Genomic DNA, 21,206 nt, shown 5'->3' with positions numbered 1-21,206 from the left:
CTGAGGACATTACCCACCTGGCCTGGAAAACTTCTTTGGATGGAGCTTTACAAGCTCTCTGGGCAACATATATAACTGCTTTACTATGCTTAGATTGAAAAAGGTGTCTGTTTTATCCAGTTTGAACCTCATGTTAATTTTGCCATTTGTCTCACATAACTGTATAACAATTGAAATTTATCATAGTCTAAGTATAATGCTGCACAGTAATGTGAAAACTGACAAGGAATCTTTACAACCACAGGAGGAGAGTGAAGAATTACCCAGCACCTCTGACATCCAAAGGTTGCTTTTGAAGAATAGTTGTTTCTAAGACCTCTCTTTCAGAAGCTGGCCTGTAGCCATCCCTCTTGAAGTCTGATCATTCTTCGTGTGGACATCAAGAGGCATATGGCCAGGCTTACTGGAATCTGCTGGTATCCTCACAACTGGCTGTTTACTGAGGGGCCAAAGGTGACAGTTTCCTGGCTCCATGCCTACAATAAGCGTGCAACACATCTGATGGCAAAACAGCACTGAGAAAAGAGATTTTATGTGCCAGAACTTCAGGTGATTGTGGATTGGCAGTGGTTCAAGTCTTCAGTGAGGATCTGGCTCTCTCTCTTTCATCAAGATTCAGATCCACAATTGTCCGGTCTTGGAAATGTATCAAATCAGTCGCTGGAAATTTTAATCTTATTTATATTTAGGTTCCCATGAACAAACCTAGCCAGACCACAAATATGTGAACAAAAGTAACTGAAAAGATTAATAAAGCAGTGGGCTTTGACAAGAGCAAATGTCTTGCTTCCTCCCCACTAAATTAATATTCTAAATCCTGCATTTTCTGATCCTCCTTTGTGTTTAAGAAATGCTGGGCTCCCATTAAGATTCATACAGCCTGAGGTCCATGTGGAAAAGAAGATCAGAGTTTTACTTTCTGTTCTTTTATCTGCTATTCTGCCTATTCCAGGCAGCTGCAAGCTATCTGTCCTTAAGATCCTCTTTCCTACAGCATTGATGCTATAGTGAAATTTCAACTTGATCTCTATGTCTAACAGAGTAGAAGAACAAGAGTTCTCTCTGTGAGAAGCCTTCTGTGTGCACTTGCAGCAGGGAATTCATTTACCTCTTAACCTCCCAAGTGTATGCATTTGTGCGATGCATCTGCTTACAATCAGATTAAAAGATTTTTGTGTCCTGTCCCAAAATTGGTACGAGTCAGAATCCTACCTTGAAATCCCACCCCTCTCACTTAACCTGGCAAAGCCTTGCTCAATTGATCACCACAGTGAAATGAAAATGTTCCTGCTGGGTTCTGATCATATCCTTGCAGGCCTAATATCATACAGAATGGGTTTAATTCTAAAAGGCTCCATTAGGAACAGAAAACAAAGCAGAAAAACTGGAGGGGAAGAAAAAAAGATGAAAAAAGACAAAGAAAAGACCTTGACTGCTGTTAGTTCCCCAGGCACAGCAAACTGCTGCAGACCTTTGTTTTAAGGCTGAAAACAGCTCTTTGCATTTTGTTCCTCAGTAGCAAACGTAAACCATGAAGTGAAAAATTAAAAAAGAAAACAGAACAGTCCTCAGCTTTTTATTGAGGACGTATTGACCATTATTTCAATCAGAAAAGCTAAAAATCAAGATAAGTGAAGTGGAAATTTGGTGGGTATATTTTGAAATGGAAATGAGGTGGTTATATATTCATATTCTCTGTGTTCATAGGCATGTTTGCATTAATTACAGGAAATGAATACTAATTTATGATTGCCCCTGCTCGCCATCAGACTGCATTTATTTACAGATGAGGTCAATGAAAAATTAGTTTAGTCTTTTTTACTGCTGTTTAGAACACTCAAGACTGTGTTTTCCTCTAGATTTGTCATGGTTAATGAATGTTGCTTCAGCAGTCAATCATGTACTCTAAATGCTGTCACACTTTTTTTTAAAGCCTCAGTCATGAACCATGACAGAAAAATAAACAAATAAATATAAAGCTAAAAAAATCTTTTCACTGAGCAGCTACACTATGCAAAAATCTCCAGGGAAGGTTAAAGGAGGCCAGAATAAATGATAATATAAGTGCTGTGGACATAGAAAAGCAATAAAGGTGTACCAACACTGAGGGTCTGGCAAAAAATCTCAACATGCACACACACACATGCACACATGCTCTCCAGTGAAAAAACTGGCAATGTTAGTAGCCTCAAGGTGCAATTTCCTGGAGCACTGAGATTGACATGCCAGCACTAAATGTTGTTAATTTAACTAACTTCAAATTAATGGCAGAGTCTGCAGTGGCCGAACCCCTCAAACACAGTCTCATTATAGCCTTGCTGGGAATGTCCTAAATATAGGCATTGACAGTTTAAAACAAATTCACATACATTGGTGTATTTTTAGACATAAGCAAGGCGTCAGAGTTTGTGTCATGGTTTACGGTTGATTAATTGGTTTGGTAAGTCACCCTGCAGCCCACAAATTGTGCATTTAAATGCCTGTGAAGGAATACAAAGGATAGTTCTATAACTACAATATGTAGTTATAAGCAATGATAGTATTCCAGTGAAGTGTGAAGGTCTGTTTTGTGCTCAGATATCAACTGGTTCTGCAGAGCTTTGAAACTCTCATGTGAGTGTGATCTTAGGCTATTTGAAGAGTTGGGTTGGGGAGATACAAACAGGAGTCTGAAGTAATGGAAATGATGGATTTCAACACAACCAGCCTTCTGAAGGCAGTATAACCAAGGTCAAAATAATCAAAACACACCATAGCCTAGATAACCCATAATCTTTTCATTTTTAATGACAACCTCTGTTTCAGACCATCATCACTCCACTCCCATTTCCATATTTTTGAAGATTTATTCTTGGTATTAGTATTAACTCAGCTGCTTCACTGTTCATAAGGTTAGAAGTTCAACTTGATTCACAGTAAATCTATCTGATATAGGAAATAATACTATCTGCTGAGCACACGTTCAACAAGGAGATATTTCTGCAAATGACCTTCCAGCACTGTGCTGCTATTTCAGGTGTAATCAACGTTGTGATAAAAACGTCAGATTTGGCAACACAATTAATTTTCCAAAACATAAGCAAACCTAATTATTACAGAATTATGTAAACAAATTCAAACTGAATACTTACAGTGTGGACTTTCCTTTGCCCCAACATGCAAAAGAGTCCTAGCAATAGGGATGTTGTTTGTTAAAATAGCGATATCCAAAGGAGTAAGTCCTTCACTGTTTGGGGTGTTCAGGTCCAGTTCCTCTGGTGTGTACTGATAGAGAAGAATCTGAACAGCATCCAGATCTTGCTGTTCTACGGCCTCAAACATAGCTTCATTGCACTGGAAATTCTGTGTACCAACAAAAACAGAAATGCAGTAGAACTTCAAAATGTTTGAACTTTAAGAAATAAATCACGAAAAATGTTTTTTGTGACATTACTATAAAATACTGAACCTTCCCATCAATACAAAGAAATGAGATGCTTCAGTTAAATGATTATCTGTGGATGACATGAACTGAGCAAAAAGAAAGTAAATCTAGAAGGGTAGTGCTGACTTGGAAATACACCTTTTAGACTATTAAACAGAAAAGATAACTCACTCTGGAGTCTTAGTTTATATGTAGATTTCCAAGCAGAATGAAAGACAATACTTAACCAAGTGTTTCATAAAAATGAAAGTCTATCAAGTTCTTGTTTTATTCTCTAAATTCTGGGACTCATATGTCATTTTACTGCCAAATACTTCGGATCCTACTTCAGTGTTAGATGAAAGAGAAAAATCTGAGAATAAATTAAATGGTGAGCAGCTAAAACTATCATTCTCTACATATACCTCTGTTCAAGGGAGAAAAAAAGGTCCTTCAGGATGTATACCATCATTAGAGAGAACACATCACCAGCGAAGCTTGGAAAGGAGGCCAGGTGTCTATTATTTTAAGTTAAAAATGACAAATTTTTACTGCAATGCAGCCATGCTTTCTTTTATTCCAGCAGCTCCACAAGTCTGCTCCTGTATCAAGAAGGCAGATCTTAGTCATTTTCTGGTGTTTTCCCCCCAGTCCAAAGGGAATAGGTGCTCTAGCTAGAAATCAAAAGAAGCTTAATTTAATTACAAAGTATTTTAATTAATTGTGTTATTCTACATGTGCTTAATGTCATCAACTCCCACTCCAGTCAATTCTCTGCATTTAACAGCTGCATGTCACTGTACTGTGCACTCAAAATTGACATAAATGGAGCGCTGATTGAAGAAAAATGCTGCACTCTTTAGATTTTTGAAATTCCATTATTTTAGTTGAGGTACTGTGAAATGGAAGTCTGTTTCTCATATGACTGATTAGAGCAGTGGGTATTTTTGGTGAAATGGTTAATATATTGTATCTACTTTCTAAAAGGCATTAATTTCATCTCAGCTTAAACTCATTTCAGATTCCTTCCCTACTTATTTTGGAACTTCCCTTGTGCTGTTATTTAAGGAAATAAACGGGAATTATGCTTCAGAAGCATCTCCACGCTCATGCAACCAGAAAAGCAAAAACGTGTTACTTTTGTAAGTGATCACAGAAAATGTCCTTACTTAACAGATAATTCATAAAGGGTTTATTATAAAGGTGATTAGTTGAAGTAAAGGGAATGACTGCATTAGACCTCATTTCTATTCCTTAAGTTCATTTGAGGAAACACTGGCAAACACTTGGGGTGCAGAAAAGAAGGGAAGAGTTGGTTATATTAATGAATGACAGACTTGTGGTATGGATTCAGGACAGGAAACCAGGTATTTCTCCATTCAGATTTTTACTTCCATGGCTCTGGATACATGCACTGTTTCCACTTCTTTTTTAAATCAAAATAGTCAAAATTGGCCTTGTGATTGTGCAGAAAGGTTCAGCGAATTTTCATTTGTAGACTGCCACCAAAAGTGCTGGAGACCATTATTTAGCGTTAATTCCAATTCTGTGTTAAACTCAATAAATCTGTACCACATAGCAGAAGTTTCTTGCATTATATAAGAACGAACAAAAAGCCCTGTTACATAATGATGAAGATGCCTGAATTCAGTACTGCAGCTGAAATTAACAGTGATGTGGCTGACAGAAGCATCTGGCCCTTTTCCAAATACACATATACATTTTAACAAAAGATTTTACCTACCGGAACAATTCCTGTAAAATTATTTTCCAAACATTGATTTTATTTGTTATTTTTGGATTCATTGTCAAGACTTAAACCTGCATAGATGTCTTTTAAAATGCATCATCAGATTTTTATTTGCCAACCCAAATACCTAAAGTATTTCTGAAGTTTTCTCCTGAAGTCATTTGCTGAATAGAATAAAAGCACGTGCTTAAGTTAGTTCCATACAGATACTCTGGCCAGCAAATCTACTGGCACAAACACTCCACCAGAATGCAAAAATACAACCAAATTACCATTTCTTCATTACATTAGAAATCTAATTGAAAAAGTTGCATTCATTTAAACAAGAAACAGAGCGTTAAGTTTATAACCTACTTCATCCAATCCAAATAATTTTCAGACCAAATTGCAAATATCAGGTCTTCCAAATGAACAATTCAGACACAACCATTAGTCTGAAATATGTTGGCATTTCTCGTAACTTCAAAGATTGTAAAAACATGGAATTATGATATGACGTTTCCAAAGAGGCATGTACGTATCCCTCATCCACACAGTTGTGTGCATGTAACCATAATAGACTTATTTCACTCAAAAAAACACCCTGGTGAGACAGTGAAATAGCTACCACATTTTCAGCCATGCTAATAATTGTCCCATTTGAAAGCCTGCACTGAGCCCAGCTTTCCAAGCCCAGAAAATGTTCTGTGCTCCTAACCAACTTTTCCACAACTATTTGCTTTCACATAGAAAACAGGAATATACTTGAATATTATATTGTTCTCTGCTGCAATAAAGCTGATTATATTCTTATATAAGTGGCTCTAGAATTGCAGCATCGTTCAGATGTTTGCAGTTCAGGGCTAAGAAACTCAGATGGGGGTAAGATGTACCGTCTTTGGCCACACACGTTTAGTTTCAATCCAGCTGGTACTGTCACAAATATTAACAAGATCTAATTTCTGCCATTATTTGCATTTGCTGGATAACTCTGTTCCTCTCTGAACAGAGAAGGTCACTGAATTCAAAGAGAAACTGAATCCCATTTACAAGTGGTCAGGTAAAGTTTAGGGACATTCTTTTTCCTTGAAGCTGTCTTGCAGCCTCTAATCGTTAGCTAGGCAGCTGTGCTATGTGATTAATTTATTTAGGTGTTATACTAGTGCACAAATATATATACTGAAAAGAACTACAGTATTGCTTTGCAGTAAGTAATAACCATGTTCCAGTAAGTGATTCAGGGCTGTTAGTGTTTAGAAATGCAATCTTATGTAGCTTAATTAAAATGAAGTACCCCTTTCAAGATATTTGCTCTAGGTTAGCCTGAAAAAGTCCACTATGTGCTACTGGAGTTGGAAAAAAAACATTAAAGTAGTTTCTGCAAAGACTTGTTTTGATAAACATGAGTTCAAGAATAAAGCTATTTTGGGACATTGCTATGTCTGCAGCAAGACAACAATTTACTGAATGGAAAGTGTTGCACAGTAAGAGAGAATGGAAAGAAAACTCTTAACCAGCCAAAACTGAGGGAAAAAAACCCTACAAATTCTAACAAATGTTATTCACTTGTCTGGAGACATGCTTTTAGTCACTGACTTACCTCTGTACCACAGAAATTCAATGATTAGAAAATGCACCAGCTAGCAACCTGGAATATTTCCAGCCCTTAACTGGTAGTTTACTTACCATTTATTTCTAGGGAAAACTGAGAAAAAAAACCCACATGCATAACAGACAGAAGGGGTCCCAAAGTTCAGTGGGAATCTCTTCACTGACTCCCATGGACACCGTCTCAGACCCCAGAATGGTAATATCCAGAGATATTACCTCAACGGTGCACTGCTCCTCAGTATTTTGGCTATCTCCATTTGCCATTTCTCATCACTTAAATATGACAGAAGAATACATGTTGGAAGGAACATGTAATTACAAGTGTATATTTAGAGAAGCACTGGTCAGAAGATAAAGCATCTGCTTTAGTGCGTCAGAATAATGGCTCCTAGATGTGACTTCTGGCACATCTGCACACACTGTCCTAAGTTGCTACTATTCAGAAGGGGAGAGGATCTCTCTCCCTCAAAATATTTCAGAAGAGAAGATGAAAGATGTGTTTTTCTACTTATGGAAAAGAGATTATTTATTTATTTATTTATTTTTTTAATGGCATTATCAACACCAGATTTATTTTCCTCCAGCAAATATAAAAGATTCTGTTATGCACTGAGCTTACACTGTTACAACTTCACAGGCATCCCATTCTTCAAAACGTATATGCTGTAGGTTGTATAGCTTTACCATCTCTGGTACAAGTAGAAGCACTTGTGAGTATTAAGTTCAGTGGAGACGTACATGATTTCCTGTACTAGCAATAGAATGCCTGGCTCTGTTCTCTAACAGTGTAGAGCACCCAGGCTATACTGTTTTCTGTGCAGTCTTTTCACAGTCTTATCTAGTGACCAACATTACAGTCCCCGACAGACCTTAATGCTAAGATAAGATCTTACTCCTAAGATAAAGCAACACCACCGCAAGTTGCTTTGGCCTTCAAGAAGGTCAGGCTGTATTTTGACATAGGATCAAAAACAGATTTAAGCTTGAGAAGAATATACAGCACTGGTCAGGAAACAGATGAATTGTGATATTGAAAAGGGTACAGATTTATAAGAAGGGAACTGACAATTAGATAAATGTCAAGTATTTACCATCGAGGTCTTACGGAGACTGAGCCGGTCCGATCGCGCTCGGAAATATGCTTCATCAAAGGATGTATGGCTCCCCTTCAGCTTCTCTGACAGGTTCCGATACAACCGCTTTGCAGCATTTGGAGAAGATGGCATACTGTTCTTTTTACTCTGGAGGAGACTTAAATTATGCATTTGCTGTGTCATTTTCACCTAGTAGTTTCTAGAAGAAAAACAACAGCTGTTCAACAAGATTTTGTTGCACAAATGTCATTGATCAGAACTGTGTCATTGGAATATATTGCAAGACTTCTATGGCAAAAATCCCTTTCATGCACAGTTTTAAGTATGTTTATAAAGAAATTTTCAGTATTCCAAAGTCATTTTATTCCAAATACCCCACAGGTAATAGTAAACTCATGGGAGAGAACAATTTGCATTCACCATACAAACCCTAATATCATAAAGAAGAGGACAAGAAAAACTCAAGTAGATCCAACCAACACTTAATTCAATCCTAGCTTACCATACCCCACTGTGTTTGCTTTGGGATTTTGTTTTCATACCGAAAGCAGCAGATTCAGTACCTCCAACTGTCATGACATTGCATTATGGAGAGTTTTCAAGCTTCATTAAGCCTGTAGGCCAAATGGGAAGCTTACTGAGAAGCTGTATAGACCTTTAGTAAATTTACATTAAATAAATTAGGTTTATCCACGTAGTAAGCCTTCTCAGACCTACTGCGGTAATACTAAAACCAAACAAAAAATACCTGTTATTAAAGCTAACATAACTTATGCCTTTATCAGTCCTCTATAAGATCTCAAGTTTTTCATTCATTAGGAGCCAGCAAATCTAAGGAGAAACTAAATTCTGTAAAAAAATGCAGCTATACAACAATACAACAGATGGCATCTTTGCTATCCACACAGAATCAGTGCATCAGAAATGACTCGGAAAAATACAAATGTGTGTTTCTTGTATGCTAACACCATCGGAACACTGTAACTGTGTGTGGAATAAATACAGGGAAACAAAGCATCTGCTGGAATTATTTAAGGCAAATTGTCTGCATTTTTGACCAGTGAGATGCAAAACACTTCTGAAGATCATCATACTTTACATATTCTCAAGTCACATACAAGGCATGAAATGAAAAAAATGAAAGGTAAATGCAGACTGCATAGTCTAGAAAACTTTCTGTAAGGGGATCTTAGTAAGCTGTTAAAACGACTCCTAAGGGACCACTGGAAATAGGATCAGGCAAAAATAAGAAATAACAAAAACAAAGATCAACTTATATAATTCTGTTGCTTGTTCACTGATCGTTGGCATTTCATTTTTATAGATGTAAGCCATTTTGTAAGACTAAGGCTCCATTTTCAAGTCATTTGTGCACCCCGCTCCAATATGAGCACACTGTCCTCACGTCTCCCATCAGGTGCGTTTTTGGATTTCACACGATGTGGACTGAAGTAATAAATTCTGTGCTGAAAGATGCTAGACCTGATGATGTGTCATTGTGACAACTAATATTGTTACAGCATATCCCAGACTAAAAGTTCAGAAGCAGGTGATGTCCAGAATGGACCATTTGAGATTTTCACCTATGGAGGCCTCTGCACATACTCAGCATATGCCAAAATTAAACAAGCAAGGAGATCTCAGCATGGTTCAGAGCAGCCCTGAGTGTTCTTACTAGTGTTCTTACAGCAAGTCACAAACCACAACAAGCATGTTGCACTGTTTCTTGGTAAAGGGCAGAACTGACCAGGGTAAAAACAGCAGCAGCCTTTTAACTGTGATTTTTGCATTTCCAAGAATTAAAAATAAAAAGCTTATGGCGATGGTTCCAATATTAAAAACCTGAATCTCTGGGGAAACTACTCTGGAATTAACCACTAAAGCACATCTCATCTTTGTGACAACAACTCTGGTATAGCATGAGCCACACCAGTGGCAGAAGTCTTCCGACACACATTCTCACTGCACATACTGTAGCTCGCTCTTTGTGATCTGTTTTCTACTTTCACATCAAAGCACTGAAGTAACCTTTTATTCCCTAACAGCAGGGTGCTTCAAAGGTCAAATAAAAATGTTATCCTTGTAAAAGCATTTTTGGGGGGATTGGTAAATACTGACATAATGTCCTTCTAGCACATCCATGTCCTTTCAAAATCATATTTCAGAGAAAAAAATAAATAAATCTAAATTATACATTATGTTCTATGTGGCACCAACATGCTGCACTGTATCTACAGGTAAGCCAGGACACACCATAGCAGTAAAAGAATTAACTTCAGATCTTAGGAAAGCAAAAGCTAAGATACCATTCTTCAGCTTACATGCTCATAAATATGTTCATTAAACTATTTTATATTTGAACTAATAATTAAGAATTTATATGTTAAAAATTAAACTTGACTTACCAGTTGCTCAAGGCAAAATGTGATCAAGATGGTGGTAATTGTCCACTGTCTTCATTGAATGAATCACATTGGCTTTGCTGTCTGGTTCGGCCTCTGGGCAGAATGAGGGAATCCCTTACGCTGCATGAATGATCAGAAATAAAAAGATTATTAATAGCAATTACTAAAATCCAAATTGACTGATAAGATCTCAGGCTAAAACAGTATTTAAAGCAAATAGTGTTGTATCAACAGTCACATTTGGTGCCTTGACTCTATGCTGTTTACCTCTGCAGCTATAAGAAGAATGATGAACACCTAAAGCTTTTGTTTCTGTAGTCAAAGTTGCCATGAATTCTCCATGCTTTTGGCTTGTTGAATTCCTTAAAATTGGTCAGCAGCAAAGCATGCAAGTACAACAGTAATTACCGCCAGAGTAAACAAAACTGCAATTGTCATGAAGTTGTCACAAAATATGATCAAAAAGGCATTAACACTGCCAATGGAAAGCAGTTAGCTTTATGTTCAGTCAATAAAAGGAGAAAAAAAGAATCCCGGTCCTACACTCTGTCCAGTAATGCATGTTGCATGTGATGTCTTGTTTTTCTTTCTTCAGGCAGGCTACCACTACAGCTGTCTGCAATCATAGCAACAAAAGCAGCAACCACATCTATAGCTATGGGACATCTGCCCAAGCAGGTTATGTTTAAAAATGATTTCTAGATGAATAAGAAAAAACATATTTTACTGATGCCTTCATTTCAGCTAAAAGAGATCTGGTAATGTTAATATCGGCTTTAATATCTTCCAAAATAGGAGAGCAGCGGTATTTCAAAATACACATTTATTTATTACTTCTTTTACTAAAGGGCAAATAGGATTAACACTGGATCCCATTGAAATCCACAATGCAGAATAAGGAATAACCACGCGTAGCCACAGAAATCTAGTCATAATGTAAATGATGAACAAAGCTAAACAACAGCTCATGAAATCATTAGTCTTCCTGAACAGTGCACTGGGCTCAAATAATAGGAACGTTCCTGTTTAACATTTGGCATTTGAAAACAATGAGACACTCATTTCTGCCATAGCAAATAACTGTTTATATCTACAGGAGGGGGAAGGGGTGGGAGGAGTTGGTGGGGATTTTTTTAAATTACTATTAGTTACTTTTTCAAATTGCTTTTAAAGGGGCACCAGGGCTACTGTTACATCAAAAAATATCAGTGATTTTATTCAGATGTGATGCTTTATTCTGGACAGTGTTGGAAGCATTCTCCCACACTTCCAAACTTCAGTTAAAGGTTCTGAACTTCATTCCAAATCACATCCTTTTGCAGAAATAACTGAAGATAAAACCTAGCCCTAGGCCTGGCATTAATCTGTCATGAGACTTGAACTTACTTATATACCTTTTATTCTATGCTATTCTGTAATATACTTTCTATTCTATACTTTAAAAATTAATGAGGATATGCTCCAACCCTCTTTTTTTCTTGCTTTCTTTCTGAAAACACACATCATGCAGCATTTGTGGAGATCCCAAGCTGTATGTGTGCAGGATTCCCTCTCTACCCTGCTGCTGCAGAGGATCGTTACTCAGCAGGCTGCGGACAGCTGGCTGAGCTCACTGCTTGCCCACACGAGAAAGACTGGAAATCTTTTGAAAACCACCGAATACCTTTTTAACACTGGGATTCTATAAGGAAAAAAGCCCTGCTGAAAATCTGAAATTTATGAGCGCTAAGTAAAATTACTTAAACGCAAGCATAAAAATTCTGTTTTCAACGCTGTCCTGAACAGGGATGCTGCTTCTGTGGCAAAACCTGTGATGAAGTTTTTGGTCCCTACAGACCGATATACGGAATATTCTCATGAGGGAATTCTCACTTTCCAGCTGTTTTTGGTACAAAAAGCTAAAATTATTTTACTAGAAGGAATATGAATATTCTTGAAGCCTTTATAGCAATTTCTCATTGTATACCAATACTCCTCCCCTTCTCTTCTGTGCTTTCTACTTCCAGCTTTCTGGAAAGCAGACCTTTTGCAATTGCCTTTTCTACTTTTAAGGCTCTTAGTACTTCTCTACTGCTACTCAAATGCTGTTTAATAGAACAGCGTTTTTTTTTTTTAACAAAAAAAATCCATGCTTTCTTGCCCCAGGTAGTTCTTTAAAAGACAATTAGTTTGTTTATACCAAGTAAACATTACCACTAATCATCTTGTCATAGAGATTTAAGCTCACTCTTAAACTGTTCAAAAGACAAAAGGCAAAAAACACTCACTAAGGTAAGGGAGGTGATCATAAGCCTACCAAATGATGCAACATGAAACTAATTACTGAAAGCGATGATTGTTTGCATGTCCAGCGCACACCTACGCTTCATTCTGGGAATGGAAAAGACTCAAAGACTTACAGAAAACAAAATGCTGTGCTTGTGACAAAGCACACACAAGCAGACCTGACTGTCTGATCTTGTACAGAGACTTGTGTGATCACAGCCCCTCTGTGAGATGACTGAGATATCAGCCATTTATTATTCCACTTATCTATATTTCATATGTAAATACTGAATATTTACAGCCGAGCAGAAAAGTTTGGTTGTACTAGAACTACTTCTTTGAGCAACCTGTTGTGACCAACTTCCATTCTGTGTTTAATCTCTAGAAGCTCACCTACCTGTAGCACACAGCAGGAGCCGATTCCAGAAGCTGTTATTATTATTGCATCACAAAGTCTGCATATTATTACAGAGATGTGAGCTCAGAAATATGTTTCATGTAAATCAGCCAGTTTGGGTGGCCTCTTAACTGACACGTTTACCAAAATATTAACTCTGGATTAATCTCGGCTTTATGCACAATAGATATTTTTAGCAGCAGTACGTTTTATTGGCCATTAATTCCATTTAGCGAGTTGTTTGTTTCTTCTTGGTCCAGGTGACACTTGTGAATGAGGAATGGTGTTTTCCCGTGGAAGATGATAAAACCGCAGCCAGTTGTGTACCAAGGCTCAGGGCGGCTGGGAGGCGCTCCTTTGCATGGCGTCAATCAATAGGTGGCAGCATTCACCCAGTTCTTCCGACGCCTGATGTGGTCCAAGCAGCCACGCACTGCTATCGCATTGTCCGGAGCAAACACTGACCAGCGTTTCGCTGCAGGCGGTATTTCAGCCGGAAGCACATCCTCCCTGCACATCAAGTAACGTCCCTCCCTTCTTGCCACCCCGTGCTTCTGCTCCAGGTCCCCACGGAGCTGCTGAGAGACACCCAGCAGATCCAGCAACCGTGTGGGAAGTTTGGAGCTGAGAAACACACTCAAACATTTAGAATGTTAAAGCTTTAATTCCCAGTCACTCCATGGAAAAACTGTCATCATCTTTAAAGACAAAGCTGGGTTTAAGGCTGTTAACAACCCTCTGTCATCAGTGCTGGTTCCCGCACACCTCCACATGGGGTCAGGCAGTAGAGCTGGGCAGGCCGGCTGCCTGGCAAGGGGATCATCACCTCCATCCCTCCCACCCCATGCAGCAGAGCCAGGCCTGCTCTGCCTGGCATCTGTCTGCTCTCTCGTGTCAGAGATCTGTGACAAGGAAGGTGGTTAAGGTGCTCCTGAAATTAAATGCTGAGGATATCTGTGCCCCTCCTCCATGCAACCAAAGGAATACAGTGGGAAGGATAGCCTCCCATCCTTCAAACAGGCCAATAAACGCATCTTGCTCTGCTTCTTCACTTATTCTTCAAATTTTCGTGTATATATAAACTACTGTAGTAAATTCCAGCTCTGGTTTTGGCAATTTCTGCCTCCCTGGCTCCATGTTTACCTATCATCTTTCACACTTACTCTTTTGCCAATTTGTTAATTCTCTGTCCTATTCCCTGGTTTCTTGTGTTTCCTCAAGGACATTGATCTGAGTCTTACTTTTTCACTAGTTTCTTTAGCCAACGTTCTTGATCCAAATCCATAGCAAATAACCCATCATCCACGGAGACACAGAAGTATTCAGTATATTCATAAAGAAGACAAATATTTCCCAGTTCATCAGTCACAGATGTGATCAAACTCAAGAAATTCTGAAATTGTGAGTGAAGAAAAAATAATTGTGTTTGGACAAACCTTAGAAAATTTCCCAATGAAATAATTTTCCCCCAGCGTTTTGAAATGTTTGAGACACCCATGATGTAAGCGACTGAAAGCAGCGGAGCTTGGCAGCCCCAGCTCCTCTAGGCTTCCTGCCTCTGCCGTGGTTCCTGATCTAGAGCCCTTGCAACCCAACCTGGATTTCAGCTCTGTTGCAGGGCTGCTCCTGGCAAATCCAACAGGCTGACTCCTGCAGACTCCAGCTTCTACAGGAAGGGCTGTGGAGGCCAGAAGTCCTCCAGCTTTGGGGCAGCCAACATGGCAGCAGCATCTTGGAGACGAGGACCAGGACTGCTTGTTTTTCAGATGAACTAGAAGGAAACCAGAACCATTTGGTCAGGATTCTTCAAAGATGTCATAGTGTTGGTTTTTTTCTGGTCTCTTTAGCTGGAAAATTTCTGAAACACTTCAATCATTGCTGCAGTGGAACAGAATGAGGCCTGAAGTTTTCGAGCTACAAAACATTTAAGTCAACCACGATCATTCAGGTGTACATTAAGATAAACAAAGATACATCAGCATTAAGAGTCCATCAGATCCTTAGAGATGTTCCTGCTTGAGACTAAGACTCAGAGAGCTGCTGTTGCCTGAAGTGATCCACATGCATATAAGAGCTGCTTTCTCACATGGTTTAAGGGAGCTGCTGTCCTACTGCAAAGCCAGTATAGATCAGAGTGTGTTTTGTTGATGGTTCCTGTGACTGTTCTCCATATTAGGAAAAGACTAAAATTCAGTCTTCAGAAAGCTTATAAAAGTACACACAGGGCATAAGATGTAGCTGAAGATACTGCTGTCTTTGGAAATAAATTTCCCAGCTGAATATCATAGAAATAATGAAGATGTCAGCAACAACAGCACAACTGATGCTTTGTCAGTCTCCAGTTGATTATGCTATCTAGTCAGACACTACATAAAGAGATAATTTATGCCATGTATTGTTTGGCCATGACTACTCCCAGCTGCACTGCATTGAATTCAAGTTATAGCAGAACACTTTACAAACAGAAATTAACAAGCATTTCATAGCCAGCAATTTCTAGATTAGGAATGGATAAAGAAAGAGTAGGATTTACCAGAGCTGAACAGAGGCAGACACATGTGATGCCTGTGAATTTTTTTCCCCAACTATGCAAAGGCACTCCTTCCAAAGACCAGAACAAGTTCAGGGCTGTGACACTGTCACTGGAGAGACCAAAAGTTACTTAAAATATACAGACAGGTTTCCTTGTAACTTTCACATGATTACAGTGATTAACAATCTAATCATTAACAATGATTAACAATTTAATCATTAACATGTACCTTCAGAATAAGCTCCTTTTTCTCCAAATCTTGATGTGTAAGCACATTTATTACGAAGCTAAACGTTGTATGTGACACACACTATAGAAGTGTAATTATTTGTCATGATGAACAAAGAAGCAGCTTTGGTAACAGAACAACCTCCTACTATTCTGTGAACCCCAAACACTGTTTATTACCCCAAACGGATGGAGAGCAGCTTGTTAGACCTGATGAAAGCACAGATCTGTTTAGGGGCAGTGATCTCTCACAAGTATTTTATAGTGACAGAATCGGACATTTCAAAACAACAGTGAAGTACCATTTCAGAAAAGCCTTTGATGCTTTGATGCAGAAGGCACAGCAGGACTGTTCTCAAAGCTGAACATTTACCTAAGGAGAACAATCATTCTAGGTTGTGACAGAGACTGACTATTCTAGGTAACAGTCCACAATAGGAGCCTACTGCTCTGTACTGTCAGCCAAAGAACTACAAGCAGATCTGCCTCACTGGGCCAGCTTTTGTGAATACCCCCATGGGTCATCAATGCAACTGAAACTTTGTACTCACTGGCTGTGATAGTTTTGCACAGGCCAGAATTCATACTGCAATCATTTGGTCTGATGTGACTGTTCATTTACATTTTAGCAAGAATGAAAATAACTCTGGAGTTCCAAACCAGCGTCTCATAGGAGCAATACAAAAACCCAAACAGAATAGAAATGATTGCTGTGAAGCAACTCCAAGCTTCCCAGCGCAATTCTATTTCACACTGAGTTGAAATGAACATTTAAAATATTCATTTTTTGCTGAGCATTTATGCTAGCTTTCAAATCACAAAGATTTAAGGCTTACTACAGAGGCAATTTACATGCACATAAAAGAGTATTTGTTAAACATTTTCTAGAATTTACAGAGACAAGGACATGCTATTATGTTTACTTCACATGGGGTACAAAGCACAGCAAAATGAGTGACAAAGCTCACAAGATGTGACTGTTCTTTCCTGAAGTCCAGCAGTTCAGTAAAAGTAAAATACAAATACAGGAAACACAACCAAATCTTTGCTGTATAGAATTTAGGAGATCTGTAACATATTATGCCAAATATCATCATTTTTTTATTGCAGTGGTGGCTTTTGGAATATGTAGCAGTTAGAATAGCAGTTCGTGAAAATATCCTCTCATCGCTTTTCTTAAGACCTAAAACCGACCAATCTGTTTCCTTTCAGTTATTCATGTCAGCCTCTCAGTAAGCAATACATAGTATTACTAGTCCTCACTTTGTTCCCACATGAATCAAACCTCTACTATCACAAACCTGAACAGAAGCGATCATTGCTCTCCAGTGACCACATACTATTAGGACGCATTGGATTCACAGCTTCCCCTTCCATCCCTCCATCTTCCTCACATCCTAGTGAATGCACACATCAAGAACAAATGGGAGAAATTAATCTGAAATAAAACCCTACTTTTCACCTTCTGTGGCAGGTTGCAGCAAGCCATTACTCTATTTTCAAGTGGTTCAAACAAAAATCTGATTCAGCCCATAAGATTATTGGGCTTATAGTCCACATTCTCCTTCATCCTCTAATGAGAAAGAACATTGTGGGGTCAGAAAAGCACTCTGCCCTGATGACTGTCACAAGTGCAGGGATACATTCCATGTAACACAGCCAGCACAGCCTGCCCCAAGCTCCACTCTGAGCCAATACAGTCCCCCACTGGGTTTCAGTTCGAAGTACTTTCATCCTTCAACTTGTATTAAAACGTGATGCCCCAGAGTATAGGGGCATAGTTTTGGAAAGCCTTTGTGATACCAACCGCACTTATCCTACAGATTTACAGCACTAGGAATGTTCTAGTGAGCTCACTAACATCCCAGATACGTAGAGAAAGTAGAAAAGAATGTTAGAAATTGATTTCAGAAAGTGTAGAAAAAACAACAATCTGCTATAAATAGCTGCCTTTTTTATTATAAGTGAAGTACTTATAAAAGTACATCACCATCCAGATATTGCTTTAGTTAGCGTTGTCACAGGAGACAGACGGGGAGAATAATTCACCGTTGTGCTAAAGGACTGAATATTGATTTGAAAACAAGAACTTGTGATCCAATGGAACAACATTCTCTGCAGCCAGAAGTGCTAATCTGACTTCATCTGAATAGAGTTAATAAATATTTGCAAAAGCAGGCAGCTTAGCTGGCTTAATTATGAAAACACTTGCTTTTCACCTTTAGGAATTCATTTCCTCCAGGGTCAGAGTTTGGTGGTCTTACAGCTATCACACAAACTTCTATACAATTTGGAATGATTAATGAACCTCTGTTCAGAAAAATTATGAGGTGTTACAAGGAGAAATTAACCGAATGCACACAATGTGAACACTCTCAGTGAGTACCTTTTCTCTGGTTTTTATAAAACCAGGAACATGTTATCTATGAAATGCACATACACCAGTCAGGGGTACAAGAGACAAACAAACCTGCACAGAGATAATCTCTCATACAGCAATATCTCTCCTACAGACACGTGTCCAAGTCCAAATGAAATATTAAACAGCAGGCAAGAACTCTGCAGTTCATACAATGTAGATGTTTAGAATGACTGCAGCTGAAAGTACAGTTTGTATCTTTGAAGATAGGATTCTGGCCCAGTAGCTGCGCTATTCACATTTACAGATAGGCTCTGATGAAACAAACTCTATGCAACAGCCAGTGCTCAGGAGGAACTCAGGAGCTTGTGTTCTAATGCTCTGGGTGAGTATGAACTATTTGAATGTCCGTGCAGTAAAACTACATGCACACATTTCTGAATTAAGGATCAACTCAGAACAGACTGAAAAAATATCCATTACTGGTACAAAGGATGAATGTGTCTCTTCTGAAGAGAACTGTGCTGAAAAACAAAAGGCAGAACTGATTATTTTGGCTGCATTAAACAAGAATCATGTAAAAGTCTCCCTTAGAATTGCTATCATGGATTGAGTTACTGTGCACTGTTCAATGCAAATAAAGTGGATTTTCTTGAAAGAAATATTGAACTACAGAGAACAAAATTCAGGCTGATAAGAACTACTTCAGCCTTGAATCATAGATAATAGGCAGTCATGGAAAGTAAAAAAAAAATAAAAAATAAATCACTATTATGTATTTTTAAAAGCAGCATTCCTGATTGAAATAATCCCTTCTACAATATGCAATGGAGAATTTGCCCATGCTTTCATGCTTACTTTAGTACTAGCACAGTCTTCTGTCCTGGGTGGAATTACTGCGGTGGTTCCAGTGTTATAGTAGTGGGGGAAAAACAGGTATAAACTTCACAGTACCAGCCCACAAAAAGACTGCCTCATTTTTCCTCTATTTACATTTAAGAAGAGAAATTCTAGTATAAGAAAGTAATAGAAAAAAAGCCTTATGTTTTTACAGACTTCCAAATAGTTCTAATATGGATTCAAAAAAATAACGTAGTCATGTAGTTATGCAGCATTAAAACCAGAACTTCTGATAATTTTTCCAACTGGTTACTTCTACTTGGAATCACTTACACAGCCCTCATGAAAAATGAGTTGAAACTTTAAAGTGAGATGAATCTCCTCTAAGTTCCCCAGCTCAAAGCAATATTCCCTTCACTCCAAAATGGAGGTGCAAGCTTTCCATTTTTGACTCAACTGTTAAGACAGTTGACAGCAGACATGCTGCTCTTAATCTACTTGAGCAGCATGGAGCTACTGATGTTTTGTATTGTCAATCAGCTGTTCAAATGTAGAAGAAAGCTGCTTCTAAGTTCAGATAGTATTGTGTACATGGTGCCTATATTAGACAACAGTACAAATTAAATGCCTCTTGCGTACCAGAAATATATTTGAAACAAAGATAAATATAAATAAGCGATCACAAATGCACAATACACTAGTTTGCACTGCAGTGGTGAGTTTCCAGCTTGCACAAAAGCCTTGACTGAAAGGCAAGGTTTTGAGAATGCAGTCTCCACAGCAGGGACCTGTTTGATTTCTTTCATCCAAAGATGCGTCTGAGCTGTATTTCCAAGCAAGCAAAAGAAAAACGACTTCTTGTAGATATTGAATGCACTTTTCCTTTCCTCAAGAACCAATGCAGAAAATAATTGATCTTTACATCCATACATGGCTCTCAGAAGAACAGGAGACAATCTCAATAAGTACAAGAGAGCTATCCACAATTTGTTCAAGTATTTATTGAAAGTCCCAGTATGCGCATGTCTGAATCATTTGGGGCAAAAACATTAAAAAGAAGTGAGCAAAGACATATCAGCACATCTTTGTGATGCTGTCTGGAAAAAGAAAGCAAGATGCACAGAACTTCTAATAGTTCTCATCATACAGTATGTAGTAAACAGCTGAAGAAAATAGCACACCCTTCCTGTTGATGTATTTGCTTCTGACAAATAAATAGGAATTTGCTTTTCCTAAAGCCAAAGTAGAAATATTCAGCCTGAGAAAACTAAACAGCACTGGTATATCACTTTGGGAAAAAGGCTTCAATGTTTATAGAACGTGAAAAAGGTCCAGTGATAGCCCTGGTCAGCTCTTACTGGTGATAGCAGCGAAGGCACCATTAGACCACACTACACAAAGAGCATCTCAAAGGAGAAAGAGAAGCTTGGAGTACTCTGCAACATTTATGGGAGTTTGAAATAGAGAAAAACACTGCTGAAATCTTTACACTATTCAGATATGAGGAACATAGATCTACATATGCTACACAGTGATCCAGAAGCATAAACCTTTCATTTCTCTTCTTGGGAAATCCTATGGAAGGCGAATAAATTTTTAAGACAGAGCAGCTCATCCCATGTACTTTGAGAAAGCTTTCTTTTATCCCAATAATGGGCAAATGAAGCGTATGTGTTTAGAAAAGGTTTTCCTGCCACTACCTGATGCATTTTAAGCCACTCAGTTGTTTATCTATAGGTTCAGCAGGGAAAGCTGTCATTTGGAAGAATAAAATAAACAGAAATCAGTTAAATTTGTCACTTTCCTTGTTCATTCTCCCACACCAGCCCTAACGCAGGAGTGGTTATTCTCGCCTCCCTTCAGATCATTCTCTAAGCCCTCTCATCAGGATTTCAAAGTTAGATGACCAAATGCACAGAGAGGCACCTAATTTCTCACAGGCACTTCTGAAAGCTCCTGCCTAGGTCTGCAGCAAACACTTTTCTTTCTCTCCCCCTGCCCCCGTCCCTTTTCTGGCCTTTGATCTTTAGAAAGCACAAATGCCATTACAGTGAATAAAGTCATAGCCCACAGAGTCAATCCCCTGCTATTTACCTCCTTCCTCCCTGCCCCCCCTGCACAGCCAAGGCTCAGGCACGACCAAACCCGCTCAGCCAGGCTTAGATACAGCAGCAGGTATCATCAGTGCTGTGACAAACGAGAATCTGTGTCAAGGGAGACTGTTTAAACAAACAGTTGGATGCTTGGAAACACAGACAGAAGACCCAAGATCTCGCTCTTTTTTTCTTTTTCTTTCTCCCTCCGCCTTCAAAACAGAAGATTAAGTTTGCTGTGAACATGAG

The 21,206-nt window shown here is 38.6% G+C and overlaps 1 protein-coding gene across 1 annotated transcript in view; it reads right to left on the bottom strand.

Annotated features, from left to right (window-relative positions):
• The window catches only part of ANKFN1 (ankyrin repeat and fibronectin type III domain containing 1), a 90,002-nt gene that overhangs the window by 47,276 nt on the left and 21,520 nt on the right, over window positions 1-21,206 (bottom strand). Inside the window, exons 2-4 of the mRNA XM_072352227.1 lie at window positions 10,243-10,362; window positions 7,835-8,036; window positions 3,132-3,342 (exon numbers count right to left, since the gene is read on the bottom strand). Of these exons, the coding sequence (XP_072208328.1) occupies window positions 3,132-3,342; window positions 7,835-8,020 (397 nt within the window). The 5' untranslated portion in view covers window positions 8,021-8,036; window positions 10,243-10,362. The remainder of the gene's footprint in view (window positions 1-3,131; window positions 3,343-7,834; window positions 8,037-10,242; window positions 10,363-21,206) is intronic.

This window comes from Excalfactoria chinensis, chromosome 17, assembly GCF_039878825.1.
Source record: "Excalfactoria chinensis isolate bCotChi1 chromosome 17, bCotChi1.hap2, whole genome shotgun sequence".
Classification (NCBI taxonomy): Eukaryota; Metazoa; Chordata; class Aves; order Galliformes; family Phasianidae; genus Excalfactoria; species Excalfactoria chinensis.
The sequence above is the reverse complement of the archived record's forward strand: the minus strand, read 5'-3'. Positions and strand labels throughout refer to the sequence as shown.